The sequence below is a fragment of the Mollisia scopiformis genome (genome assembly GCF_001500285.1).
Source record: "Mollisia scopiformis unplaced genomic scaffold LY89scaffold_22, whole genome shotgun sequence".
Taxonomy (NCBI): Eukaryota; Fungi; Ascomycota; class Leotiomycetes; order Helotiales; family Mollisiaceae; genus Mollisia; species Mollisia scopiformis.
This window is the reverse complement of record NW_017263602.1, coordinates 455,759-482,774: the sequence shown is the minus strand read 5'-3', so window position 1 is coordinate 482,774 and position 27,016 is coordinate 455,759. Positions and strand designations below refer to the sequence as shown.

Sequence of the window (27,016 nt, the reverse complement as noted above, 5' to 3'; positions counted from 1 at the left end):
AGGAGAACATGGACGACTTCCATATATTCAACATTCCAGGCGAGTTGATATTGTCTCTGCAAGAACATAGAGCCGAATAGAAGAGGAAAGAGAGTACTTGTATAACATGTAACGCTTAGGCTTCGCCACTGTTTCCAAGGAATTACTAACAAGGTCACACGATATAGAACTTAGACGGCATAATTCAACAATAGTCTTAGCAACGTCAGACGACAATTTTAATATAGGTATAACACTAATTACAGAAGTTTTCAAAGCCATGCCAAGATGCAGAATTACAAAATGCTCGCTGACTCAAAAGCAAAACGCCTTTAATCCTCCATATGTACGCTACGAAATACATATTGAACATCATACATATCTCATAACATCATTCATACCATTTCCATCAATCGTATCCCATAACATCAACATCATTTCCTCGTCAAGAGCTTCAGTCGAAGACCTTCTTGGCAGCAGACCACAAACTGCTTAACGCTCCCTTGGGCTTCTCCTTCTCTTTCTCGGATCTGTGATGGCGACGGTGAAGACGTTCGCGTTCTCGAGGACGATCTCGTTCACGGTCTCCGCCGCTGCGATCCTTGACTCTCTCGGTTTGCTCGGAAAGCTTCTCCAGCTCTTCTCGTTTTCTTCTGCGCTCCTCGCGTCTCATTCGGCGTTCCTCCTCATCCTTCTCTCTTTGTCGTCGGGCTTCTTCAGCAACTTGAGCCCTGGCAATCTCCATCTGTTTGTCCGCCTCTTTTCTCGCTTTCCTAGCTTCTCTCTCCTCTTCAATTCGGTGCTTATCCTTATCTGCTTCAACCCTGTCACTGTCTCTATGACGGTGGGACCTATGTTCCCTACTCCCATGCTCTCTCGTCGAAGTCCGCCTTTCAACAAATTTCGGCCTCTCGTTATCAAACGAGAATCTTGGCCTTTCCATAATCGGTCCCTTCTCTTTGACTGGGGTCTTGACTTTCTCTTCTCTGTAATGTGGTTTATCATCCATCATAAAAGGGCTCTTAACCACACTCTCTCCTTTCAAATCCAACAATTTCTTCGGTTTGTCACTCTCAGAACTACCTTGACTGCCCGTCTTCGCACTACTTTGACGACGAGAAGATCGTCGATGAGGGACGGAAGAGATGGGAATGTCTCCAGCAATATCATCAACGACAGCGCTATCAGACGGAATACTTCTGTTGAACTTCTCATTGTCTTCTAAAGCGCGCTTAGCTGCTCGGCGAGCCTCTTTTCGTGCATCGTGCGCTGCTTGTTCACCAGGGGATCGGTCCTTGCGATGTTTACCATGAGAGCTGGAACTTCCGGCACTCATACCGCTATCGTGACGAACCGGCTTCTTGGGTGTCGATTGGCTGAAGAAAGCTTTGATAGAGCTCTCGCTTTCACGACGTTTCCGATGCGAATCAGGACGTTCGGAACGATGAGAGTCACGTTTTGAATCTCGAGTGCTGGGTGGACTGTCTTTTGGTGGACTGTGGTGAGAAGAGTGTCGAGATGAGCGGTGTCGACGGCGGCTTTCTTTGGAGGACGCGGGAGAGGCATCGACGCCGGGTTCTTCCGCTACTCCTGGGAGGGTCTCGGGTTCTTCGACGATTGTCTTGTCTGTGACGGGTTCGGGATCTTTGGTAAGAATCTCAGCTGCAATTGCTCCTGCTGCGAGGGCTGCACCGCCTGCCAGGATGGCTTCGGCGATTGGAGCGCTTTCACTTGGCTCTTCACTCTTTTCAATTGGAGCTTCAACTTCCTTTTCTTCAACTACGGGAGCTGGGTCCTCTGGCGGAGGTGGTGGAACTTCTGGTTCAGCCTGATAGAAAGTTAGAATGTCAGTTGTCAAATGAGATTTGAAATTACATACGTCCTTGGCATCTTCAACTGTTGGTGCTGGTGGAGCCTCGATTTCAGCCTTGTTTAATGTTAATTCACAACAACCTCGAAGAACTTGGAGAACAAAATAGCTCACCTCCGCAGGTTCTGGGGGGCTTTCAACCGGTTCCGGCTCTTTGGCTACCTCAGCTGGTTCACTTTCCACAGGAGCAACGTCTACAGCTGGTTCTTCAAGCTTGCTTTCTGGCTCAGCCTGATTGATTATTAGTATATTATAGCCTTGAAAATCTCGGGCAATCGCATGACTTACCTCCTCTACAATTGGTGGACTCTCTTCCACTGGTTCTGACTCTTTAACCTCTTCGACTGGCTCACTCTCAATGGGAGCGACCTGAATAGCTGGTTCCTCGGGCTTGCTTTCCTCTTCGACGGCAGCAGCGGACTCTGGCTCTTGAATCTCCTTGGCCTCGTCAGAAATTCCCTCTGGTTCAGCTGGAACCTCGATTTCCTTGTTTTCCTCAGCAATCTCGGGCTCGCCAGCACCCTCAGATGCAGCAGTAGTGTTCTCCTCACCTCCCTCGATAATCGCAGGCTCGGCCGCTTTTTCTTGCTCGACCGGAGGCTCTTCTTTGCTTTCCTCAACCGGCTCGCTCGAAGCAGGCTCTGGCTGAGGATCTTCCGGCTTTTCAGGTTCTTTCTGCTCTTCAACTGGATCCTGGGCTTCGACAATAGCCTCTGGCTCTGCTGGAGCCTCGATCTCAGGCTCTTTGGTTTCCTCCACAGCTGGGGCTTGGCTTTCGATAGCGGGCTCATCCTGCTTGATCTCCTCAACTGGCTCGCTATCTAGAGGTTCCTTCTCTTCCTCTGCAGCAGGGGTTTCAATTTCTTTGCTGATCTCGGCTACTGGAGCTTCTGATTCGACAGGAATGCTTTCAGGCTCGGGGATGGCGTCGTCTTCTTTCGATTCTGGCTCCGGAGCAGTCTCGACGTTTTCTGGCTCAGCTGGGATGGGCTGATCCTCTTTGGCCTCTTCAATGGCGGGGCTTTCGTCCGCAGGTTCGACCGGGCTATCCTCCTTTTCTCCACTAACAGTGTCAGGCTCAATGGGGGTTGAATCTTCTTCTTTGCTTTCGACGACAGGGCTGTCGTCGACTGTTTCAGCAGCTGGCGTTTTCTCTTTCTCGCCACTCTCCGGCTCGATAGAAACTGGTTCCTCTTTGTCCTCGCTAGTAGGATCACTGATTTCTGGTTCAGCAGCAATTGGCTCTTCTGCTTCCCCACTAACAGCTTCCGCAGGACTCGATTCTTCTTTGCTCTCATCGCTGCCAGCTTCAGGTTCAACAGGGCCCGAAACCTCCTCCTTGCTCTCATCATTAGCGGCATCTTGGATTGGCTCTTCAACTTTGCTTTCCTCCTTCTCCTGACTAATAGGCTCAACGGTCTCTGAATCAGGCTGACTTGATTCCTCCTTGATCTCTTCAATAGCAAGGGTATCTTCTTTCTCTTCGCTTACAGGCTCAGAAACTTCAGCGACAGGCGGGACATCCTCAGCGTCCTTATTTTCCGATTGCTCTGCTTCGATCGCTGGGTTCTCAACCGCTTCTTCGACAACGGGGGCAGTCTCTGAAGCTTCTTCGATGGTCTCTAAGCCTTCCTCCTCCTTGCTCTCGTCTGGAATAGCTGGAGAAACAGTTTCGACTTCAGGAATAGCGCTATCATCGCTTGGTTGCTCAGATTCGATTTCCTTGACTTCGCTGGAGTTGTCCTGGACAGGCTCCTCGTTGCTGATTGTCTCTGGCTCCACTGGATCTTCTGTTTCAGCAAGCGGACTTTCCTTGACCTCCTCAATTTCAGGGGTAGACTCTGGCTCTTCAACGCTAGCTGGGCTTTCTCCCTCTTCCTTGCTCTCCGATTCTGGAACAGCTGCCTCAACCGCGGCGGGCTCCTCACTGCTAGCTTCGGGCTCCACGGGTGTGGTATCAGCAGGCTCATCCTTCACCTCAGGCTCAGGGCTAACAGAAATTTCCTCAGGCTCAATAGCCTTCTCTTGAACAAAGATATTAGAATTCTTGCCCTTTTTGCCCTTCTTTTTGTTTTTCTTGCCAGCTTTGTCTTTCTTGGTTTCTACTTCTGAGACGGGGGTTGAGGATTCTGCTTCGATTTCCGAGGGTTGAGGGTCTTCCATGGCTGTGGAGGTATTTTCGGATTCGATGGGAGCTTGCTCGCTTTTCTCCTCAATAACTGGACTTGAATCTTCAACTATCTCCTTGGCTTCTGGCTCTGGGAGGCTCTCCTCGACCAGAGCGCTCGCTATGGGCTCTTCTGAAGCTGGCGGGTTATCGCCAACGGCCGGTGGGCTATCATCAACGGCCTTTGTGTCTTCACTCTCGACTGGCTTGCTTTCCTCCACCTTGTCCTCTTCTACTACAGCGATAGGCGTCTCCTCAATGAATGCAGCTTCTGGCTCTATGGGTGTGGATTCTTCAAGAGGTGCAGCTTCAACCTGGTAAATGTTAGTATATAACATGTGCTTGTCCTTGAGAAAATGAAAGGAAGTATATTGAATGTTTCAGAATGTCAGACATTTGAGGTGCTTTATTGTATCGAGAATACTTTAGGTCTTTTGACAAACTGGAAAATCAAAATAGAAAATAGGTCACGAGATGACTTCCTCGAAATGAGATCATTACTTACAGCTTCTTCATCCGCTTTTGGCTCAGTGCTTTCCTCTTTGGTTGTTTCAGGCTCTGCTGGAGATTCGATGGTCTCAGGCTCGACAGGGCTAGATTCTACTGGAGCTTCCTTTGTTTCCTCGACCTAATAATAATTAACATCGTAAAATTTTGTGTATGATTTTATATGAATGAAAACAGGACTTACCACAGCTTCCGGCTCGGGTTCCGGCTCGGCAGGAGCTAGCTTTTCCTCCTCTGCTGAGACTGGCGGGCTTTCGACAGATTGCTGTTCTTCAGAGGGACTAGTTGACTCTTCCTTTGACTCTGGTTGCTCGACAACTGGTGGGTTTTCTGAAATGGCTTCCTCGACCTGGTCATGATTAGTATAGAATTGATGTATAGATCTAACGTTAAACGTAAAGATATGTCGATACATAAGAGCAGAAAATTGAAAGTTGACAATAAATGCTTACCGGAGATTCCGCGATCTTCTCTTCAGCTACAGGCTCAGAAACCACCTCTGGCTCGGTGACGTTGGCTTCCGCTTCTTTAATTTCCTCAGCCGGTTCGTCTGGCTTTGATTCTTCAACCTGGAACGAAATAAGCATTTTTGTAGTACACTTAGAAACATGAGAACTTACGACTGCCTCAGACTCAGAGGATTTCTCTTCCACAATATCAGTTACAGCAGGCTATAGGACATTATTAGCAATGAACGATGAGGAAGAACAGTCACGTGAATAGACGTACCACGCTCTCTTCGGGCTTGATTACCTCCGTCGGTTCACTACTCTCGATCGGAGGAGGCGTATCCTCAGCTGCGGGCTCAACGACAGCCTCAACAGGAGCTGCTTCAAGCTTTTCTTCGCTGACAAGACTTTCATCACTTGATCTTGTCTCTTCACCAACGGATTTCTCACTTCCCTCCGAACTCTGAGCAGGTTCCTCACTGCTAGCTGTCTCCTCAGCAGGAACTGGCTCCTCAATAGAACCTGACTCCTCTGCTCCTTTGCTTTCGACATCTTTGGCCTCAATCTCAGGCTCCGATGAATGGGTCACGGGTTCGGAGTCTTTATTTGCACCTTCGGCGTTCTCAGATTGAGGCTCGGGATCCGATATTGGTTCTACAAGTTTTTCCTCTTCGCTTGGAGGTGAGTCCTCAACCTATATGTGTTAGTAAAGAACACGGGATGATGCGAGTTGACGTGTCTAAGATCACGTGGGTTACACGTATTCGGAGGTCCTTGGCTACAAGAGTACTTTGGGTGGTGTGGAGATGAGAGATAAGAACTTACTGCTGATTCGGACAGAGGTTCTGATTCGGGGGCTGCGGGTTCTGTGGCTGTTGGTTCTGTGGCCTGAAGAGAGTCAGATATCAGGTCACGTGCGCGATGAGATCTGCTTACGGCTTCCTCCGGTGCTTGGATGGGTACTTCTTCTGCCTGGGTCACATTAGCTCGTGTCAGATCAAGACAATGTGGCTTCGCATACCACTGTCTCTGGAACTTGCTCGGTTGCAGAGGGTGCAGTCTCCTCGACCTGAAACAGTTAACATTGCCATGTGAGTATTTAACAAGCGTAACTATACCACTTCTTTAGAAATTTCCTCTGGTATAGGTTCTGAGGTCACAGGTTCCGAGGGCTCTTCGGCCTATGAATTGTCAGTAAAATTTACCAGCGTGGTGTTGACAGACAACGAAGGTTCATACCGCTGGCTCTGGAGCTTTCTTAACCTCGGGCTCTTGCGACGCAGCTTCCTCGGCTTTGGTTTCTGGTTCAGACGCTTCTTCAACCACTGGAGCAACCTCTTCGACCTGAATGAATGTTAGCAAGATTGATATGTTATCACGTGACCATGCTTGGGTGTCCCAAGCAGAGTCGGACATTTTGGCTCGACAGAAGGGAGATAGAAGGTTGGAGTTTGGGATAAAGGTATCAAACACTCACAGTCTCTACTTGGGGCTCTTCAGCTGCAGGAGCTGGAGTCTCTTCGACCTGAACAAATGTCAATATACCATTATACAACGAAGTGAGTAGTGTCTTACCGCTGGTTCCAATTTCTCTTCAGCAGCAGGTGCAGAAGATTCTTCAGCCTAGTTTTTATTAGTACTTCAAATCAAACCAAACAATAGAAATTGCATACTACAGGCTCTGCAGCCGCTGGAGGTTCTTCAACCTGGTTGATGTTAGCATCAAATCATAACTAATAGTCGAGACTGCGTACCACAGGTTCAGCTGTCTCAATAGGTTCAGGTGCTGGCGCATCATCCGTCTGTATCTAGATTAGAAATAGTCTTCTTGCAGATATCGTGAACATACCGCTGTCGGCTGTTCTTCAACCACAGGGGCTGGACTCTCGTCGATAACAGCAGCTTGCTCAGGCTCGACCGGTGGCGAAGGTTCGCTCTCTACTGACTTCTCCCCGCTCTCAACAACAGCGTCCGATGCATCAGCACCAGGCGCCAACTCTCCTATCTCCTCTTCCTCGGAGACGTTCTTTCCTTTTTTACCCTTTTTCTTATCCGCCTTGTCCTTCTTCTTGTCCCTTTTACCAGCCTTACCCTTTTTTTCTTCTACCTCTGGCTCCGGCGCTGAAGACTCGGGCTCGACGTTCTTGTTTTTGCCGCCCTTCTTCTTTCCTTTGCCTTTTATTGGTTCTGGCCAGTCATCTACTGCCTCCTGTGGCTCGGGCGCTGGTGACTCAGGTTCTGGATTTTTGTTTCCCTTCGCAGCTTTCTTTTTACTTCGTTCCTCCAGTTTCTCTTCCCTCTTGGACTTCTTACCCTTCTTGCCCTTGGTATCTGGGGCGGGAGGGGCTGTACCATCTGCGAAATGTACTTCGTTCGATGACGACGGTGACTCTCCTTCGTCAGCGTCGTCGTTGGAGTCTCGAGTAGGTGGAGGGGAGTCGTCTACGTCTTCAGATTCGGGTTGTTCGATATTAGGTGGCTCGGGTGGTATAGGGACTTCGACTTCCTCTGCTTCTGCTAAACCCCCTGACATTGTGGGCTCCATACTTGGATCTATTGTGCTTTGTGGTGACGGATCTTCGGGGGGCGGTGGGGGATCGTTATATAGCTCCTCGTCCTCCTCCTCTGATTCAACTATTTGTTGTCAGTATTGTTTTGATGACTCGCGTGCTCATCCCGGTCTATATGGAGTCGATGTGGAGTCAAGGACCACACTTGAGTCTTGACCGAACTTTATGTCCCACTTGATCAGGGACATTGTCCAATGATCAAACTTCATATCCGAAAATGGTATTTGACATGATGTCAGGTACCAAAATACCACTTCATCGACATCCCAGGCCAGAGATCTTGGTAACACAACTTGAATGCTACACTCACATATCACCTGATTTTGCAATGAATCTGAGCCCTTGCATTCCCCCAACGGCTCCAGATCTTTCTCGGTCGGATATGGCTCAGGCTTTCCGTATTTCGCGGTCTGAACCTCGAACCGTTGCTGTTGTAATTTGAAGTCGGTCGTCTGGACGTCGGACCAATCATAGTTAACTTTTGCCCTGTACGGACAAAACGAAACGGACTCCATACTGAAAACTCTTCTCGTCTAGAAACCAAAAATCGGGAATTCGAGTGATTGAATTAGGTATGCTTCTTATTATCTGCTCCTCCCATGACAGCAGACTCTCGGCAATATGCGGGTACCCAATGGGCCGAAAAAAAAATTCTCGAGGGGCAGGTAAGGTGAGATTCCGTACTGTACAACAACAGCAAAAAAACGACCCGAAAATAAACGACACAGGATTGGAAAACCGCTCAATTGGGCTTCCAGAAGTTTCTGAAATGACGAGATGATCACACTGTGAGTAATTGTAGAACAGATAATGAGTCTGCCTCTAAGATATGGTCAAGAAGACAATTGGAAAGAAGAGAAAAGTGTTCATTGGCATGAAACGAGCAAAGGTGTGATGGAAAGCCTCATCCTACGTCCCACGTCCGCGGGCGACAACCCACGACAGAATTACTCGACGAGCAAAAGATCAATATCGTGCTCGATATCAATTGGATCACTGGGAATTGTTGGCGCCACGTCGCACTTGAGTGGTCTTTGAGCTGGATCGTAAGTTGATGATGGCCGCGATATCGCAAGTTGGACTGCGGCCCAACGCTGCAGGCCAGCACACAAAGGGTTAACCGGCAGCGAGCGAGTGCAGAAAAAGTCTCCAGTCTCGCTGGCCGACATGCATCAGATGTCTCGAACGAGGTGCGATCCATGAGCGCTGCAGTGGTGCTAAGGAGTGTTTGGCTGGCAAAAGAAGATATAATTCCTACTGGTTCCTGAGTCTATTGAAGGGAAGGGAGTGCAGGAGACTTCCCGTTCCCGCTGGCCGCGGCTTTCGTACATTAGGTCGAAAGGGTGGGAACGGAGAGCGAATGCAACGTGGTTCGCCTTGTTTGCCTCGTCCTGTGATCCCGGGGCCCTCGCCAATAAGAGAGAAAATCTGATATCACTCGTGGGCGGCCGGTGGTACCGTGGGTTGCGGCATGCAGAAAAGCCATGCATCACGAAAAGAATGTTCTAATATTGAGCCGGAAAGGTGGGGATCGGACATGGGCACTCCCAACGTCGCTGTGTTGTCAGGCTTTGAGATTTTCAACTCTCGACGGTGGCAAGGGGTCTCAGGGGCTGGATTAGCGAGAGCTCGTGACTATTGTGAGACTGACATCTCAGCACTTCTAACCTGCGTTGATACATTGGGAGACTTTGGGCATTCACTCTACCGTCACTAACTTCTCAATACGAAACTTGAAAGTGCCATTCCGTCACAGCATTGCACATATCCGACTCATCACTCTAGACTTACTAGGCTCATCACTAGTAGCATATCCCAGGATAATTGGAAGAGACCAAGGAGGACCCTTCCAGATACCCACCGAAAGGAGCTGGTGAGATTGGCGGTCAGTCACACGTGACGTAAACACCGTGATGCATACGATCCTTATAGACAACGATAAGGAGTACATGTGTATCTTGTCGGTGTGGAAAGGAGGTATTTCGGTATAGAGAGATGTACAGCAGATCCTAAAACGCCGGCTCAGAAAGTGGATCAGGAATCTTGACGATACAAAGGAGAATCCCCGAAAGCAGCCAAACCCCTAGCAACATGCAGGTCCCAGACACACAAAGATGTGCCTTGGTAGATCATAAGAGAGCGGTGACCGGTACGCTGTCACACATCACATGGCCATCTCGGCCTGCAGCTTTCGAAGCTCCTCTTCCTCATCTTCCTCCTCAGCAACCGGTTTGCCTTTGACTGGACTCGTATTAGATAGATTTCGAAACAAAGGACTTGTATTGACTTACTCTCACCGTTTCCAACCGCCGGTAGTCTGTGGATCTCATCCGATACAGGAACAGTACCAGTCTTCAACATCTTGTTGTCAAGTTGTTCTTGTTCAAGTTCTGCCAACTCATCGTCCAACTCAGTCTCATCGATAGGCTCGCCGATAGGCGCACTCGTAATAGCTGACGCGATTTCCTCTCCCAAAGCGTGCTGTTCTCGAAGTTTCTCCCTGAAGTAAATGTCAGTACTTGCAATCAACAATTTCTGATGACCCAGAGTAGAACGTACATTGTCTCATCCACCTTATCGATATTGAGCTTGCCATGAATCTGTTGCATGGCCTCACCTGCACGTTCCATGGCAGCAAGAGTTTCTCTGTTGATATTTGCCGCCTCGATCGAGTATATTTGTTGTTCTAATGTCGCTACTTGCGCAGTGGTCTGTTCGAGGGTGTGCTCATGTTGCTTCTTCCGTCGTAAAGCAGCCTTGGCAGCTATTCAAAGTCATCAGTAAAAGGTCAAAGATCATATACGCATCTGCGGAGGTCGTCGAAGATGCTTGCTGGCCGTACAAAGCTGAATAGAGGGTGATCAGAAGCTGGAGCATCTACGTACCATTCTTATTGGTGGATACGTTCTTCCTAGCTATCGCATCTTGTTCGTCCATTTGGTTTTGTAAATGCCTCTCCCGCTTCTGCAGCATCTCCAACTGTGATCTTAATCCGAGGATAGCATTCTTGGGTGTATCCTTTCTCTTCTGGGCGCTTTGCCCTCCAAACCAACCCCACACTCCGGACATCTTGTAGGCTTTGATTCCTAGACTGATAAGAAGGGCAAGGTAGACGTCGTATCAAGCCCAGATATGCTGGAGCTTCCTTCGGTATATTTGTAGTGTCGAAGTCAGGCTCTAGATGAGTCTTCTAGATTTGCGGTTGCTATCGGAAGGCTGGTGATGGTGGGGTCAGGAATTGCGGGACAAAGGGAACTATGAAGGCGCCGAAAGGTTGTGAAGATCTGCCAAGAGGATATGTCGCAGGAAATATCGAGAGCGTGTGTCTCAGGTTCGTGACGCGGACTTCAGATCTCCTTTGCTTGTTGCCTGTAGATGTAAATGACCCAAGTGCCTCGTTCACCGATGACGCGCTAGTCCTTCTAATCATGGACTAGCGACTTTTGAATGGCACGTGATAGTGTGCTCTTTAAATGCAACCGTCCCAGCCTTTGTCCAAGGTTGACTCGAGGATGATTCACATTAATTTCTGCTCAAGTTTTTGATATGATGCATTGAGTCTTGACGCCTTAAGATGCAGAACGGGCCTGTTCCGACGACACTGACTCTACTTTCCGAGCTCGGGAAATTGGCCCCTGGTTCGAAAGTACGCTTCCTAGGATGGTGAGCTTTCTTTTCTTTTGATATTTCCCCTACGTCTTCGAGACCCCTCTTTCTTTGTCGTGGATGCCTCTGTCATACACACAGAACCAGATTGTAGTCCACAATCTTTTCAAAGTGAGCCTTGATGCATCTATCTTGTGTGTGTTTTGTTTCAAGTCGCCATGCCTCTTCTTCTGATTCAGCGATCTTGCTGTCATTGTTCATTTGATTTACGTTCATTGAAAAGATGCTAAGATTAAGAATGGGTAGTGTTACGAACTATTCTACCAAGACCGCCACTCTCACTCTGGAGCACAATCATCCGCCTGGAAACCTTCTTCAAGCACAGGTGGACGTCACTCTTCTTGTAACGACTATGAAGTCAAACGACACCCAGATAGGAGAATGGGTGAATGTCATGGGTTATTTGACGAGTCGAAAAGAGAAGCAAACGCCCAACCGGCCAACGCTGGAAGTGGGCGTTCAAGCTATTGTGCTATGGTCTTCTGGGTCGTTCAATTTGCAAGCATATGAAGAGAGTCTTGATAAGCATACTCCTTGAAAAGGGATGCAGCATTCTTGAAAGTGAGTACTGGAACTAAAGTCTATTGTGACCTACAGAACCTTCAAATCTAACGAACCACCTCAAATAACAATCTGAGAAGCAGCCAGTACGAATCGCTCACTCGACCAATTTGAATCAACGATCAACCGTGATCTGTCTCGCAACAGCGAGCTCCAACCCCCCACAACGACTGTCATCCTTGACACCGAGTGGGAAGACAGTCATCAGCCAATCCAGTCAAAGTCGACCATCTTGTACAAAACCACAATTGACGTACACTCGACCCCAGGTACAGGTCCCGCGCCTTGCCACCAAATCTGATAGGTTCGGTTGTTCTTCTTCAGCTGCTCTTCCGTCTGGCATCCAACGAATTTATTTGCACCATTGGAAGTCAATACGCCGTCTGGGTTGAATTCAAGGAGATCAGTTGAACCTTCTGGATCTCCACTCATCGAATGTGGTCTGGTGAAGCCTACAGGAGCCGTCTTACTTTCGAGGATCCACGGGTGCGTAAACCCTGTAGGGCTTGAATGCCACGAAGTCCATTGAATGCCACCGTCTTCAAAGACTTGGGGGACGAATGGCTCTGAAAACGCGTCGTACTTGATATTGCCGAGCCAAATAGAGCATGTATAGACCATCAGTCGAAGCTCCATATGGACAAGCAGAGATCCTCACCATTTGCGAATGAGACGTAGCGAGTTGAAGGCAGTGCCGTCGCGCTGAGGTCTGGCATCGCAGTGTAATTCCAGGCTACCATGTGTTGTTTGTATGCAGCAAGTCTGCCGAGAAGACCTGCAAGAACAAGCAATCCGTAGGAAAGATACATCTTGACGAGCAAATGATAATATTGACTGTTTCTTGTGGGGGTCTGAGAAGCTAGAATGTGATGGGTTTATTGATGCCGTTCGAAGATGATGTGTTGCAATTGATGGGATGAAGTTGTTTTGGGAAGGATCTATTACATACGTAGGTACTCATGCATCTATGTAAAGGGCAGGAACGTTCGGAGACGACTTTTTCCAGTCTGGGAGCTTGTACCTCCAACTGTCTAATAAGACCTACAAGCAAGGACTTTATCTCGAAACAAGCTCAATTATTATCCTCGATGCAGCAAGGCCAAGAAATTGCAAAACGCACGGACAACCATTGTCCAAAACACAGGCTGGCTACAGACAGATCTACTTCTATGCCAACTCTTCGAGTCGGTCCAGGCTCAGGAACCGAATCCTTGAGAGTCACGATGTCGAGATACAAGTGAAAGAACACGATACATGCACGTAGAGGCTTACCTAGGTAGTTCTATGACCAAGAACTCCCCATTGTCAAGTGGTGACAAGCTATTGGAGACTCGAATACTTGGTCCGGACACTCTTCAAATACCAAAAAGCAACACAACGGAAAGGTCAAACATTTGAGACGTCAATCCTGCAAACCAATTACTTTGTGTCCCCAAACCCCCATGGCGATGAGGCTCCTCGCGGCAGTGGCACATCCACTTCTAACCGGACTTCTCTTTCCGTTGCACGAGAAAGCGTAAATACCGGCGTGGGGTAAGGACGACCTTCCCCTATGTGTTGGGCCGCTTTCCCAAACATCTGCCTTCTCTCCTGCCCAAACTTCTTTATCAACAATCCTTCCATGACATTGCAGAAGACTGGATATGACACGCTGAAGAATGAATATCGAACAATCAGAGCGATATGCTACAACATTCCGGCCTCCTAGGAAAAACCTCGGCGAAGCTTTCCGCCCCCAAGGCAGACTTGCATGATCAGCGACAAGAGTGGGCAACTGCCTATGAGAAACACGAGGTGGGAAGCACTTCGTGATGGCCTCACAATACTGGAGCAGAGGTGAAAATTCAATTCAATAGTGATTATCGACAACGTATGAGCTGAGTTAAATGCTGATAGTAATACCAGGTAAAAATGGAAGGCCACGCTATGCACTGATGCAGGCACCTGAAGCAACAAATTGCCATCCCTCCTTCTCTATGTCATGATCAATCATGTTGGAGATTGATTCCCGTACCTTACTTGACTTGCAAGGGTCATGCGTGAGAATCGAAGGCGCAGACTCCGAACTCCAAACAGCGTCCAATTTGACTCTCTCTTCTGAGGAACTCTGCTTAGTATCCGTTCCTTCCGTCATATCTTCGTTCACCTGAACGGCGACGTCCTGATCCATCACTTCGCTCATCAGAGTGGCGCCGATGTCTTGTGGAGTCCGTCCTCGACGCTCGGGATACTACAATCGGTTGATGAAGGGGTCGCTTGAGTGGCTTATCCGCATCCTTCTTCGACCTAGCAGCTGCCTGCTTTTCCCAGACCTCTTTGGACTTGCGACATATGTCGTCTATCTGCTCCTATGTATCAAGTCAATGCCCTTTCGATTGTGTGGGTCATGTGTTCATGCTCACGTCCGTCAAGCATTCTCCTGGTGTCGTTATCAAGAATCCATCTTCGCCCTGGTTGTCGAATCAGTATGGATGTTGAGGAAGGAAGTCCATGTCTAGCACCTCTCGCGTGTATGGCCGCACGGTCGACTCGGGGCCAAGGTAGTATTGAATCTCCTGGGTGATCACTTTCTTGTTGATGTCGAGATTCGGTATCCAGTACCGGTTTTTCTCCCCGGAAGACATCGAGAGGACGTATGAATCAGCTAAAGATACAAATACATAGGAATAGCAAAGAACGTTCCACCGGGACTTGTTATGATCCAAGCGGCTCAACACATAGTCTCAACAATTTGCAGGCTGGACATATTTATATCCAGATTGGCTGTGGCGTGTGCCAATACAGAGAAGACGGTGAGCGATGGAAACTGCCCAGTCAGATCTAGAAGGATGCAGGTTAATCCGACTGCGAATGTCTCGGACAAGGTCTCAAGACCTCGCATTGCAGAAACGCAACGTGTGCAATTTCTTTAGGCACGGTTCAATCTCGTATGCTCAACTCTGGCAGGCTCAGCAGCAGCAGCCTTGACGAGGCGGACGGCCATCGAAGCACATGATTGGCCATCAGCCTCCATGCCCCGGTTTCAGTGGCCACAGACATGTTCATTGCTAGTCAATTCTAGGCATGCACTTCAAAACCAGCTGTACGTCGTCCAATTCTCTGCTCGTGGTACACATTTATTGGGAGTAAATAGCCACTGTGCTGCAATAAGGTTGGTGTCATGATAACTTCGCAAACCGGCCAGAAACACAATCACGACAAGAGGACCAACGTTTGGAACCCATATTGTAGCGATTGTTTTCCACTATACCTCTGGAAACAGTTCGATCACAGTTTCTGTCGTGCATTTACGCTATCGCCTTGTCGCTGTCAGATGCAGTACCCCTCACTAGTGAATTTGGGTCAATCAGAAGCTATTCCTAAAATTATATAGATAACGGACATCTTTCGATCGGGATCTGCACTGGCACTCTGGACCTGGACCTGGACCTTGAAGTCACCCCGCGGATCGCCTCCGCAATTGCCTCTATTTATTGAGTTCATCAACACCAACTACTAGGAACCAGGTTTCGGACAATTGTCATACTGGAGTTTTCGCGACAGTGTTCATCGAATTGACTGCTATCCATCTGCTCGCCTTAACTTCTCATCAGCAACTGTATTATACAAGTACACGCGGAAGTCCGCTTGTTAATTGTACTATTGCCATTTCTATGAGAGATCTACTACCTCCAAAGGGCAAATCTCACAGGATCGCCCTTTCCAGAACTTGGATCCTTGAACGAAACGTCGCCTCGACGCCAACGCCTTGATTTTGCTCGTAGAAGCACTCGCAACTTCTATCGAGGCGGTCGATAGAATAGGCCTCATCTTGAGTCACATTTGCGCCCATCCGATACCAGAGGATGAACCTCATCAGTAACGTTCCGGAAGCCTCACCGATTGAAAGAAGGCCTTGATCATCTTCTCGGCTCACGAGTGTGTCGTTATGATTCCTAAGAATCCATGTTACGCAAGCCTCAAGGACAATCAATAATCTATTCTCTTGCGCGACATGAAACCTCCTTCTCCACTGTTTCTTGGGCGTCTTTACGGCAGTTACTTGCCGTATTATCATCACAAGAGCTCTTTCAGCAAACTTCTGGCACAAAGGTGGCCCGGAAGGAGCGCAAGGTATTACCCATCTGTCATAGACCGAGTACAGAGGTGGGATGAAGAAGTTTTCAACCTCAATACAACACGTGATGAGGCATTTCACCTCCACAGGGCTGAACCCGGTGGATGTTGGGGGAGGCGTTTCATTTCTTCAATCATTCTTTCTTCAAAAATTTCAATGCCGCATTAAAGCTGGGCGTTGAAGACGCGGCGATGATACTCAAAAGAAACTCATCCGTGGTTCTCCTCGGTACGGCCGGCACGGGACGTTGGGGTCCCGGAGATTATGATTATGACCTCGTGGAAAAGGCTATCGGTACTCCGAGGCTCAAGCGCGGCGATATTTGATGTTTAGACGCCCTGCTCGAATGAGGTATGAGAGCAAGAAAATGGGATGGAAGTTTAGGTGGGTGTTCAAGTTCGGCGAATTTCTAATCGAGATGGAGGTTTGCCAGACAAGACACCTTGTTCAACCAGTTTGTGCTACCGGACTCGAGTCAGCGACTGTGCCATGGGTCGTCTCACTGCAGCATATACAATGTTCCCTTCGTACATCACCAGCACGTCTCAATTTAACAAATCTAAGCGAACGAAACAATGATAGGACGATGCTTACAAACGGGAGGCGCACAGCATGGTGGAACAACTAGACTCGACCACAACAAGAAATATTGCACGCCCAGATCAATGAATAGAACAGGATATCACCTTCCACTTTCCCCGCTCGATTTGCGGGTATCGAGGTCGTGTGTGGGATGAGGTGGATTGCCTCTGCAGCGTTCCTATTTCCCGACATAGCGTAACCCGCACGCCTTACATCAGAGTTGTGTGACAATGGCGAGAGGAAGCAGGTTGTGCTTGCATGGTGGCATGCTGCAAAGCATATGCCTGAAAAGCAAGGTGAGTGGTTTGCTTGAGCATGGACTACTTGACGCCCATTCATTGAATAGGTCTTGGGCGTAGACAGATCTTCGAGAGTCGACATTCAAATGCTACGGCCCAGAAAAAAAGACTGCCATTCTTCGCGAGGTACAGTATTGACACACGTCCAGAAGATTGAAGCAATTCACCCTGGCCCTTCGTTGGCTCACCTCAAACAACTAAGTTGACGCTGATGCTCGATGTAGCCGACCATGATTGAAGACATTAGATGCACCAACCAGAAACCAAGCTGCCTTTCCTACGTCCACTGAGAAGCGATGACTCGACCAGTCACCCAACATCGACATTCAATACAACCGTTGGCATTAGATACCACATCTTGCTCCCCATAAGCCTACGATAAGCACGGCGAATAAAGGTCTGGATATTCATGTCCACGACGCCATCAGCTTGACTGACATCGACAGGATGAACGACATCCAGAGATAGTGAACCGTCCCAAACCGCCTCCCGCAGATGCAAGTCTTCAATGCCAGTCAGCATACCAGAATCCGACTCGACACCAGAATTCGATGGCTTGATGACACTGCTGAACGCAGACTAGCACAGTATTCCAGTTTCCAATAAATGCAGTAATACGATAACAGAAATTCTTTCGACTCTCCAATGAGATGATTCTGTTTGTCACATACAAAACCGGCACACTTGTGCCGAATACATATCATATTCTCAAGGGTATACATATCACGGTAGGAGAGAAAGGACAGGACATGGCCATCCATTCAGAGCAAATACTTTTTGTGTTTTCTATACCTGACATCTAAGGATGCTATCGCAAAAGTCTGTACAAAATACAAAAGCAATTTCAAAACCCAAACAATGAGCATGAACCCACTGCACCAGTTCAGATCATTCAGCCACTATCATTTAGGGCTATGAATGTTTAACGCCGGACCCATGCCCTTGGTAACTCCGTATGCCAAACCTTGGATTTGATGCCGTGTTCCCATGTTCATGTATGCTACCGCAAGCCCAGCCCAGCCCAAGTGAGCAGAAATCCAGACCTAACGCCAAATAGGAACGATTAATGAACAGAATGTGCAAAAGAATCCTATACTGACCTGCCAGCTCGCAATGCTGGCTGGCAGACACGGCATAAGACGATCAGTGTATGCATAGCATACCACAATAAGGTAAAGCAAAGCCCAACGTCTAGATAGCAACACGCTTGACGTTCTCCTGTCCCTCAGTAGCCAAGCCATCAACCTCATCACGCGAACGCTTCCGTCCCACATTTTGTTCCTGTTGTCCATTGACGTTGATGCCCGTATCTTTTTCGCCGATACTCATGGTCACGTCGACATCAGCAGGTCGCTCAACAGGTGTAGGCACAGCAGGAACCTGTGTACTGATTATTGCCTCCGGTACTGAAACAGGAGTTGACGTTGCTGCGCTGGCTCCATTAGGCGAGCTCACGTTGGCGCCTTGAGCCGAAATAGGAGTAGCCGCAGCTGCAGGTGTTGAAGGACCACCACCCGGGATGGTGGCTATTCCTTGACTGACTTTTGGTATTGCTGGGCTGCCGGAATCGGTGCGTTTCGGAACCGTGTGCATTGGTGGCCTTGCAGGGCCAGTGCCGCTCAACACGGGACGAGGAATCGTAGACGAAGGTCGTTGCGCAGCATTACTACCGCCGTTAACAGAAGGTGAAGGCAGAGGTGTTGTAACAGGAGTCCTCACTGGTGTGAAGCTTCGCTGCGGGGGAGGGGCAGTGTACCCTGAACCTTCAATTGAGGCTAGTGAGCTGCGGAGAGTCTCTATGATCATCTTCATCGTTTTGTAGTCCGGCGAATCAGGATCGGGGACAGCCTTATCGCCATCTTTTCTCAGACGTTCAATAGTGGCGTCGACAATCTGACCATTGGCGATTGACCGCAAAGCACAAATTTCTTTGAACTCTCGGAACATCTTGTCAATCTTTTCTTTGACTTCTGCATCGTTTCGTGATGGAGCGGAGGGCGGAGGTGCTTGGTTTTCTTGAGGAGGCTGAGGCGGGGAAGCTTGTTGGATTGCCGGAGGATGAGGTGGGGATGGAATTTGAGATTGAGGGGGGGACGCTTTCTGAATTTCACTCGAATCTTGGCTGGCTGGTTGACTGGGTGCTTGGGCCGGAGGTGGTTGACTTTGAGGTGGTTGGTAAGGAGGTTGATGTTGAGGAGTTTGCTGGGGATTAGGTGGCATGGAATACTGATGAGGTGGAGGAGTTGGTCCGTATTGCATTTGCGGATGTGGGCCATGGGTTTGTGGAGGATACGGATTCTGATATTGAGGTGGATGTGGCGGATGTGGCTGAAGAGTAGCCGTTGCAGGAGGTGATGGCTGATGTGCAGGCTTTTGCTCTGAAGGCTGAGGCTGACCGCTTGGTGGAGCATGAGGCTCGTTATTCGACGGAGGACCATCTGACTCGGCGGCCTTTTGAGCATATGGCGAGCTATATGAATGAGAAGGGGGCGGCGGGGCTAGCGCAGCTGGGATATATGGTGGTACAAAAGGCCCAGGTTGCCAATTTGCTGGCGGTGGTTGAAAGCCATTTTGCTGTGGGTGAGGATATGGAGGACCTGGGTGAGGCATGAATTGCTGAACCATTGGATAAGTGCCATTCGGAGGAGGCGGGTATGGCGGATATCCAAAACCCATGCCAGGATGCTGATGTCCATGCATGTTGTGCGGTGCCTGCTGGATGACCTGGGCATGGCCTTGAAATTGTGGTTCTGGTGGTGCCTTCTTCTTTTTCTCCTTATCAATAGAGGCTCCAGGTTTGAGACTCCACATGTGACCTTTCCCATCCTTCACTCCCTTTTCGAAAACATCAGGATTGCCGGACAGGTTGTGACGAACACTACTTTCCCATCCCTTAGTCTCAGTTTTCACTGCAAAATAGGGATATGCTCTCTTGATCGCATTATAGATTTGAGGAAGACCCATTTCCTTGTGTGGAGATGCTATCATCGCGTTATAGATGATAACAACGTAGTTCTCCGCCGGCTTTATCAATTGCTCCGGTAAAAGATCTTCCTCTTTGAATACCGGTGATGGCGAACGGGGTGGCTTGATAGCCTTTTCCTTCTTGATCTTGGTAGTAGTAGCAGTGCCATCGCCACCAGAAGCAGCTCCTTCGGGATTGCCCTCCTGGTTCTCCTTCGGCTTGCGTTTCGTATATTTTCGCTTTGGTTTGTTCAAGGTTTCAGGGTCTGGTAGAGGGTGTTTTCGAGGTCGGCCGACCTTTCCTTTCTTTGGAGCCTCTGAACCGTCTGTGCCTAGTTTTTCAGCTACAGCAGCCTCCTGTGCTTGCTTCTTCAATTCTCTTTCAGCTCGCTTCGACATGACACCGTTTTTGGGTGGTCGACCAGGCCCCTTTCTACCTTCAAGAGCTACAAGTTTTGCGCCCTTGGTATTTGATCTTGGTGATTCATCATCCTCAATCGACTGTTGCGGCATCTCGCCTTGAATTTCCTCTTCCTCTCCCTCTTCCTCATCTTCCTCATCAAACTCACCTTCCCCTTCTTCGTCTTCCTCTTCGTCGTCTACAGACTGACCTTGTTCCTCATCAAGGTTGACGCCATTCAGAGAGCCTTGGAGAGAGTCACCGTCCTCAGAATCAGTGAAATCACCAGCATCTCTTCGGATCTCCTGTGAATGATCGGTATTCATTTCCTTGCCTCTGGCATCTCTGAACACTGGAGCATCAAGGAATTGCTGTCGGCCATGTTCATCGAAGTACATCGTGTCCTGCAGCCCCGGGGTGCCATCATCCCCGTGACTCGGACCTTCAGTAACATTGTTTGCGGGCAACAAGAAAGTCAGGAAAACCTCTCCAATTTGCAGCCTAGAACCATTGCTGAGAACGTGGGTTGTGCCTCTGGGCTTTAGATCCAGCTCTAGCTCCGAACCGGGAGGCGCAAGGAAGCATCCGTTTCGACCTAGGACATGTAGTTCGAAGGCGGAAATCTCAGAGTTGAAAGCAATCTTAACGTGGCGTCTAGATATGTTCTTATAGGCTTGGAAACATAGACTGTTAGCAGGGTGTATGCCGACCAAAGGACAGGCGTTTGATGGAGGATGAAGTGATGCAGGGTCTACCGGGACAGCTTCAGTATCGGAGCCTGCGCGTTGGGATTGAATTGGGTATACGCCAGGTTGGTAAGGTAGGGAATCTCTTCGGGTGCGCTTCTGACTAGATTGCGAGGACTGTGATTTCTTGCTCTTCTTGCTTCTTCCCTTCTTGCTCCTGCGTTCATCCTTGTCTGGATCATCTTCAGCGACGAGAATTCCAGCGGAATTGCTGGTAACAGGGTTTCCAATGTGTGCATTCGCCTCGACAGATAACCCAGCAGCCAGCAGAGCTTTCTCTCGTCTCAGTGCCTTTTTAGCAGCAACTTGATCGCGTCCAAGATCGACCGAATAGGTATTCATGTAGTACGCTCCATCTGTGAACTCCAGCTTCGCATATGCTTGAACTTGACGCTCCTCGACGGGCTCTGGGTCTAAATCAGCGTACGGTTGCTGAACCATTGCCATTGCCATTGCAGTGATTGCTTCGTACTGATCTGTAGACATTGCAAAAGGGTCAGGGCCGTGGCCGTATGGGTCTTGAGGAACGGGCAAGTTTCGCATAGCAGCAAGGACATTCGCAACAAGATCGGGGGGTAGGACGTCTTGAGAAAGAGCTTGGTCGTTAGGTTGGTCGAGATGATTGTTTTGTAGGTCCTCCCCCATATTGGGTATGGATGCGTCTCCTGCGCCAATAGATGTCTCTCCTTGTTGTTGTTCTGCTTCCACCCCATTTTGTCCGTTTGGTCCAACTGCGTTATTCTCTGTTATATCCGGGAAAATTCTCTGCTGGAGGGTTTCGTTCAATCCTTCATGTTGCGAGCTGGAGTGGTTTGGAGCAGCCTCGACAGGCTCAGCCTGAGCCTCGGCGGTGAGGTTGCCAGCATCGTTCGCATAGTGAGGACTGTCTTCTGTACGTGTCGCGTTGGCTGGCGCGACGTCCAGGGCAGCAACTTGCGGTGATGTCATCGCTGTCGCTTTGCAATAGTGACAGCTCTTTCACCGGGCGGAGTGTCCTTTCGAGGGAGCGTGTATCGTCGTCGTCGTGATGCGCTGGGATTCGGGGCCTCGCTCGATTGCGATGATCTGACTGGCAATATTTTCAGTCCACTAGAGGCACGTGATGAGATGCAGGGATCAGCGCTTGAAGGCTTGAAGTCGGGATCTTCGAGTTCAAGACACGGAGAAGGCAGGAAAAAAAAGTTGGTGGGAGTGTGGGAATGTTAAGAATATATGTGTGCGAGCTACGGTCTGGAAAAGGATAAGTTATTCTCTGTCGTTCTTTCCTTCTACTTTCTGGGACCGATTTTTTCACTGTGAATCATTGTTCTTGCTGCAGTCACAACGTTTGGTAAGAAACGCTCAAAGAGGGTAGTTCCCACCTTTGGGCAGATCCAGACTTCTGCGCTTGCCTGCATAGTTTGATTTGCCTAAGGTTATTCCTTGGTTCACCGGTTCGTCTGACTGTTTCTTTGAGAGCCTCACTGTGCCGGGGTATGAGGATCAGGTATCCTTGTATTCTTTTCACAACCTCCCATCAGGATAAACTTTCTGATATCTCAAACTCTACTGCCAAGGTTTGAAGTTAGTTGAGAGTTTGACAGTTGTGATCGGCTTACACTATGGAGTATTAGCTCTTGAACTAAGTCCGGCTCTTGTCTGTCGTTTCAGGCAATTGCGTCACGAGCATCAAGATCATTGAGTGATGGGCAAGAGCTAGCGCTGGGTGCTATCTTTTTAAATTCAAGCTGTCCCCCAGCCATCCGTAATCTTGGTTCTCCTCAAACTTCGGTCAAGGAGTATACAGTCCGTTCGCTGTTATCTCGAGCTCCTCTATCATACTACCAGGATGTCCGGGCTTCCTATCCCTTGGGTCTGCTTCCAGTGCGGCACGGACCAGAATCCTTGCCATTGCAAAGTCATTGGTCCAACTCTAGGATTTGGGGTTGCAATCGTGCTCGCTGTAAGTCACGCCGTCACTGCCTTCTCTTGAGACCCACCTAACACATCTAGGTAATCTGCTGGCCGGCGTCGCTGTTTTGTGGCTGCTGTGCTACTGAGAGAGGAAAGAAGTTCGTCACACCCTAACCCTAAAATTTATTTTTTAAATTTCATATATCTCTTTGATGTGTGGGAGCTAATCAGAACCATAGAATGCTTGGAGCACCGGTCGAGATTAGCGGGCAAGTCAGTAATGCTATACCTATATGATACTGGTCCAGAGACGACACCCAATATTTTTGAGGAAGAAGCTACACATGATGACGGACACACTTATTATGATGATAAATTGGGTGAGATGTTTATGGTTGTGCGAGGGGAAATGGAGGATGAGATTGGCTTTGATGCTCAAAACTGATGAGTGCTTGAGTCAGCGTTGGGTAGATTGATGGTGCAATTTCTGCTCGGAAAGAACGGTAGATTGCCTGAAAGAAATACGTTCCCCAAAGTTGGTGGTCTTGCTTGAATCTTTCAGCAGCTGTAATATAATATTTGCTCTGTCTTTTTTGTTTGCACTCTCGCCCTTGGAATATCAAATTGACTAGTTGTAATCATCTCTGCAGCTTTCTTGGAATTAATCACATGCCTTAAAATTCGTATATTTCATGTCTGACTCTGCCGGTGAAGGACCACAATTCTCAGTAGAGACAGCTGTTCGTTCAGGACCCTTTGGTAGCCGTTATTTGTAGCACTGAATCATATCTCCGACCCGTCCTTGCTGTTTAATCACATTGCATCTTCAAATGCAAGAGGCCGAAAGGTATAGACAAGGTCTGGGTGATCAATTGAGGACAGTGTCAAATTACAAAAATCTTGTGATGTGATGCGTGGCTTTGACTTCTCTGCTCAGAAAATGTTTGATCTCAAATGCGTCCCTCATAATTTGCAAAAGGATTATTGGGCATGATAATTTAAGATGTCAAAAGGTCTAGATGTCTAGTGAGAAAAGACTGGGGCAGATTGTTTCTTGGTTTGGAAGGTGCTGAAGCACGCTCCCAGATCAAGTAATTCGAAAGGGGCGCGCTCGCTTAACTACATTACGACAGACTACATTCTAGTAAGGTCCCTTTCACAGACCAGCTCCCTAATGTTTCCAACTTGCTCTTATTTTCCACATACAATGTCTACATGACTGTCATAGCAAGTTATGGCCAAAGTCACCTAGGTACTGAAAATTTGACTAGATCTCGTGACGCCCCTTTTATCTCGCTTCGAGAAGTACTCGTTTGAGGAACACTGTTGGTCAGGACGTTATCATCCGCCTTGGTGCTTACTGACACCATTAAGTGTACGATGAAGTCTCAACTAGACTGCACTCCTCGCTTTGTCATGGTCGTTGTGAGAGCTTGCAAACGCACTTAGATTTGAGTCTCACGATCTACGGCATGTCAACTTGACTACTCATCCCTTCGAAAGTCTAGAAGCAGGACCTAAACCCAACAGATATGTAGTTGAAGGCTCTTGATGACACATTATCCACTGTATCAATGTTGGGATTTTCCGTCTAAGATGCAAAATGCATGTATAATTCATTGTAGTCCAGTCTTACAAAGTTGACAATGGCCGTTCTGCATAAAGAGCTTGATGACTTATGAGATATTGAACAGCCTGATGTCACAATCTTCAAGTCTGATTGTCCGCGACTCCTCGAATACGTCAGACATTCTCAATCGTCGGGTTGACGACGAGCTTGCTGGACGACATCATAGCACGGCCTGACGGCCTGATAAAACGACCTGATCAGGACAATGAAGCTAAGCACCCCCGCTAGTCTACCAGCAACATAGCCTTTCTCAGATCGAGATTCCACCTGCGAATTCCCGTCTTTTAGGACTCGTTGACTTTTGATATCATCTCCGTGTCCGACAGCCGCAACGTGTCGAACCTTAGCACGAACAACCAAAGACATACCGCGAACACGATCTCACCAGAATCATGGGAGGCAAGAATATAAACAAGACCAATGAACCAACACCTCCGACGAGGATGTCCCGGAGACTGCTTCACAAAGAGGTACGTGGTTTTCGCTGAAATTGTAATTGCCCCTTTCCGTTGTCAGTCGTTTACCATTTCACAGCCTCTCCCTACATCTCCGGACGCCGACCCGTCTTTCAACTCCTCTCCCAGTCCTTCTCGTCCAAAGTCCGTCTCGAAGACGAAGACGAAGGCGTCGAAAGTGAATGAAAACACACCCTCTCATCTGAACTCGGCAGAAGAGGAGTCGAAGGAGAACGAGAACACGTCTATGGACGATCTTCTAGACATTCAGCGCGGCTATATCAGAGAGAACCAGTACCCAGCTTTCTTCGATGGACAATATATCAATCCGGCTTTGACTTACAATGACCACTCCGAAGCCATTGCTCATGTCAATAACTTGGAGTTTGAGAATGTTGAAATCCCTGAGGAATTCTGGCAAGATTTGGAAGCTATGGGCCCTCTGCCTCCTTTGGATCTTACGGGTCCTCTGCCTCCAATCCAATATGGAATGCCTTCTGGATATCCTCTACAAATGGACTTCTATGACAATCCCGGACAGTTCATTCAGAACGAGTATTTTGCTGACCAGCTTGAAGAAGCACTTGCTGTTCAAGGTAATTTCGTTGAAGAAGATTTTGAAGAGGCAGCTGCTGGCGATGAAGTTTTTAGTGCAGAGATGTTCAACCCCGAGCGCCTCGCACAACTAAAGTCGGATGCCTTTGATGAAATTGAAGAACTGAGGCAATTCGTTGTGGCTGAGGATCCACAGGCATTTGCTAACGTTGTCAATGACAGTCCGGACTCTCCCTTTAGTATCGATGATCACGGCTCTGACGTCGACGACTACGCTTCTGACTTCAACGACCCGGATGTCGCTGTCGACAATAACAGTGGAGCTTTGCTAGATACGGAAGAACAAGAGAACAACCCCAACGCCAAGGAAAGATCTGTTGAGCCAGCCCCAAGTACCAGCGGTGTTCAGATGAGCTCAACCCCTGTTATCGATAACTCTGCTCCTGGCGACCTAGGCCTAAGCTGTAACACCACTGTCGAGAAAGTCAATAAAGAGTTGCAGAATATGGAAGAGCAGGAGAATAACCCCCGAGCTAGAGAGAACTCCGTCGAGTCAGCTCCAAGTATCCAGGGTGCTCAGATGAACTCTACTCTTGGTATCAATGGCTCCGCTGATGTCCGTTCGGGTTTGTCCGATGTCAACAATGTCGAGGATGATATCTCAATGGATCTTGCCTCTGAACTATCTACACCTGCTATCAGCACGCAAATCGGCGAAACATCTGCTCCCTTAATTACAAATGGCAGCCGTGTTCCGATGGATTCGACTACTGGTATCAATGGCTCCGTTCAAGGCGACGTTGGTCTGGGCAACAATACCGATGCCGAGGATGACGTTCCAATGGATCTTGACTCTGAATCATCTACACCCGTCATCAGCACGCAGATGAAAGAGAAATCTACTGGGTTGACTACAAGTGGCAGCCATGTTCTGATGGATTCGACTGTTGGTACCAATGACTCCGCTGAAGGTGAAGTTGGTCTGGGTCACAACACCGATGCCGAGGATGACGTTCCAATGGACCTTGACTCTGAACCTTCCACGCCGCGTATGAATACAGCAGCCAAAGCACCCGTCAAGGATAAGAGGAAGACCATCTCGTTGACGGAGTATAACGCCATGAAAAAGACGAAGACCAATCCTTCCACAGACGATACAGCTAGTCCTACCGTCCAAAAGACCACTGGCCAGACTACCGACGGCATAGTGGGATGGGCCAACAATATTACATCCGCAGTAGCCAGTGCTTTAGGTTCGGGAAAGGCCGGTGGTGTTCAGCAGAAGGAGGGTCAATCATCCAAGAGTTCCGCTCGCGCCGCTCCAACCCCAACGAGCCATCCAGATTGGACTCTGCCCGCTCGTCCATCGATGGTCGTACCAGCCAACTTCAAGCTGAATGCCGACGATTGGCACCCTGACACTACTCCGCTCATCAACCAGGCAGCGATGGTACAGAAGTACGCTCGGGACGCAGACCGGGCTGCGACGCGTCTTGCTCGGGATACGGCGGCCTTGGAGAAATCGAAGAAGGAAGGAAAGTGAGGGGGAGAGGATGGAGATTGCTTTGGTTGGGGTGTTGGTTTGCCGGGAGGGACTTGCTTGGGT

The 27,016-nt window shown here is 48.7% G+C and overlaps 10 protein-coding genes across 10 annotated transcripts; 3 read left to right on the top strand and 7 right to left on the bottom strand.

Annotated features, from left to right (window-relative positions):
* Window positions 1-347: 347 nt before the first annotated feature.
* On the bottom strand, window positions 348-2,750 carry LY89DRAFT_218143 (uncharacterized protein). The gene is made up of 5 exons (XM_018205920.1): window positions 2,401-2,750; window positions 2,138-2,335; window positions 1,952-2,080; window positions 1,859-1,894; window positions 348-1,807 (listed from the first exon to the last, which is right to left on the bottom strand). Exons 1-5 carry the CDS (start codon window positions 2,638-2,640, stop codon window positions 434-436), a joined length of 1,977 nt encoding a protein of 658 aa, XP_018066332.1. The 5' UTR covers window positions 2,641-2,750; the 3' UTR covers window positions 348-433.
* A 1,659-nt stretch (window positions 2,751-4,409) lies between these two features.
* On the bottom strand, window positions 4,410-4,972 carry LY89DRAFT_217869 (uncharacterized protein). The gene has a single exon (XM_018205918.1). It carries the CDS (start codon window positions 4,936-4,938, stop codon window positions 4,645-4,647), a length of 294 nt encoding a protein of 97 aa, XP_018066331.1. The 5' UTR covers window positions 4,939-4,972; the 3' UTR covers window positions 4,410-4,644.
* Window positions 4,973-5,971: 999 nt separating this feature from the next.
* LY89DRAFT_217678 (uncharacterized protein) lies at window positions 5,972-7,907 on the bottom strand. The gene is made up of 9 exons (XM_018205916.1): window positions 7,853-7,907; window positions 6,822-7,606; window positions 6,727-6,774; window positions 6,646-6,678; window positions 6,548-6,595; window positions 6,450-6,497; window positions 6,212-6,316; window positions 6,091-6,146; window positions 5,972-6,041 (listed from the first exon to the last, which is right to left on the bottom strand). The coding sequence occupies exons 2-8, from the start codon at window positions 7,515-7,517 to the stop codon at window positions 6,129-6,131; spliced, it is 996 nt and encodes a 331-aa protein (XP_018066330.1). The 5' UTR covers window positions 7,518-7,606; window positions 7,853-7,907; the 3' UTR covers window positions 5,972-6,041; window positions 6,091-6,128.
* Window positions 7,908-9,599: 1,692 nt separating this feature from the next.
* LY89DRAFT_217886 (Snf7-domain-containing protein) lies at window positions 9,600-10,705 on the bottom strand. The gene is made up of 4 exons (XM_018205919.1): window positions 10,428-10,705; window positions 10,102-10,306; window positions 9,834-10,042; window positions 9,600-9,783 (listed from the first exon to the last, which is right to left on the bottom strand). Exons 1-4 carry the CDS (start codon window positions 10,609-10,611, stop codon window positions 9,707-9,709), a joined length of 675 nt encoding a protein of 224 aa, XP_018066329.1. The 5' UTR covers window positions 10,612-10,705; the 3' UTR covers window positions 9,600-9,706.
* A 411-nt stretch (window positions 10,706-11,116) lies between these two features.
* On the top strand, window positions 11,117-11,746 carry LY89DRAFT_593878 (uncharacterized protein; the record flags this gene model as incomplete). Its single annotated transcript, XM_018209773.1, has 2 exons — window positions 11,117-11,205; window positions 11,455-11,746. 2 exons carry the CDS (start codon window positions 11,117-11,119, stop codon window positions 11,744-11,746), a joined length of 381 nt encoding a protein of 126 aa, XP_018066328.1.
* A 113-nt stretch (window positions 11,747-11,859) lies between these two features.
* LY89DRAFT_217775 (uncharacterized protein) lies at window positions 11,860-12,566 on the bottom strand. Its single transcript, XM_018205917.1, has one exon. The coding sequence runs from the start codon at window positions 12,403-12,405 to the stop codon at window positions 11,974-11,976; it is 432 nt and encodes a 143-aa protein (XP_018066327.1). The 5' UTR covers window positions 12,406-12,566; the 3' UTR covers window positions 11,860-11,973.
* A 1,392-nt stretch (window positions 12,567-13,958) lies between these two features.
* On the bottom strand, window positions 13,959-14,387 carry LY89DRAFT_541006 (uncharacterized protein; the record flags this gene model as incomplete). Its single annotated transcript, XM_018208175.1, has 3 exons — window positions 13,959-14,117; window positions 14,172-14,219; window positions 14,271-14,387. Coding segments are annotated over 3 exons (324 nt in total), but the record flags the coding sequence as incomplete, so codon positions are not given.
* A 3,246-nt stretch (window positions 14,388-17,633) lies between these two features.
* LY89DRAFT_688451 (uncharacterized protein) lies at window positions 17,634-21,914 on the bottom strand. Its single transcript, XM_018215707.1, has one exon. The coding sequence runs from the start codon at window positions 21,823-21,825 to the stop codon at window positions 17,959-17,961; it is 3,867 nt and encodes a 1,288-aa protein (XP_018066325.1). The 5' UTR covers window positions 21,826-21,914; the 3' UTR covers window positions 17,634-17,958.
* A 791-nt stretch (window positions 21,915-22,705) lies between these two features.
* LY89DRAFT_593392 (uncharacterized protein) lies at window positions 22,706-23,067 on the top strand (the record flags this gene model as incomplete). The annotated part of the gene is made up of 3 exons (XM_018209746.1): window positions 22,706-22,819; window positions 22,870-22,928; window positions 23,010-23,067. The coding sequence occupies 3 exons, from the start codon at window positions 22,706-22,708 to the stop codon at window positions 23,065-23,067; spliced, it is 231 nt and encodes a 76-aa protein (XP_018066324.1).
* Window positions 23,068-26,404: 3,337 nt separating this feature from the next.
* On the top strand, window positions 26,405-26,985 carry LY89DRAFT_688449 (uncharacterized protein). Its single transcript, XM_018215706.1, has one exon. It carries the CDS (start codon window positions 26,429-26,431, stop codon window positions 26,951-26,953), a length of 525 nt encoding a protein of 174 aa, XP_018066323.1. The 5' UTR covers window positions 26,405-26,428; the 3' UTR covers window positions 26,954-26,985.
* The last annotated feature ends 31 nt before the right edge of the window (window positions 26,986-27,016 follow it).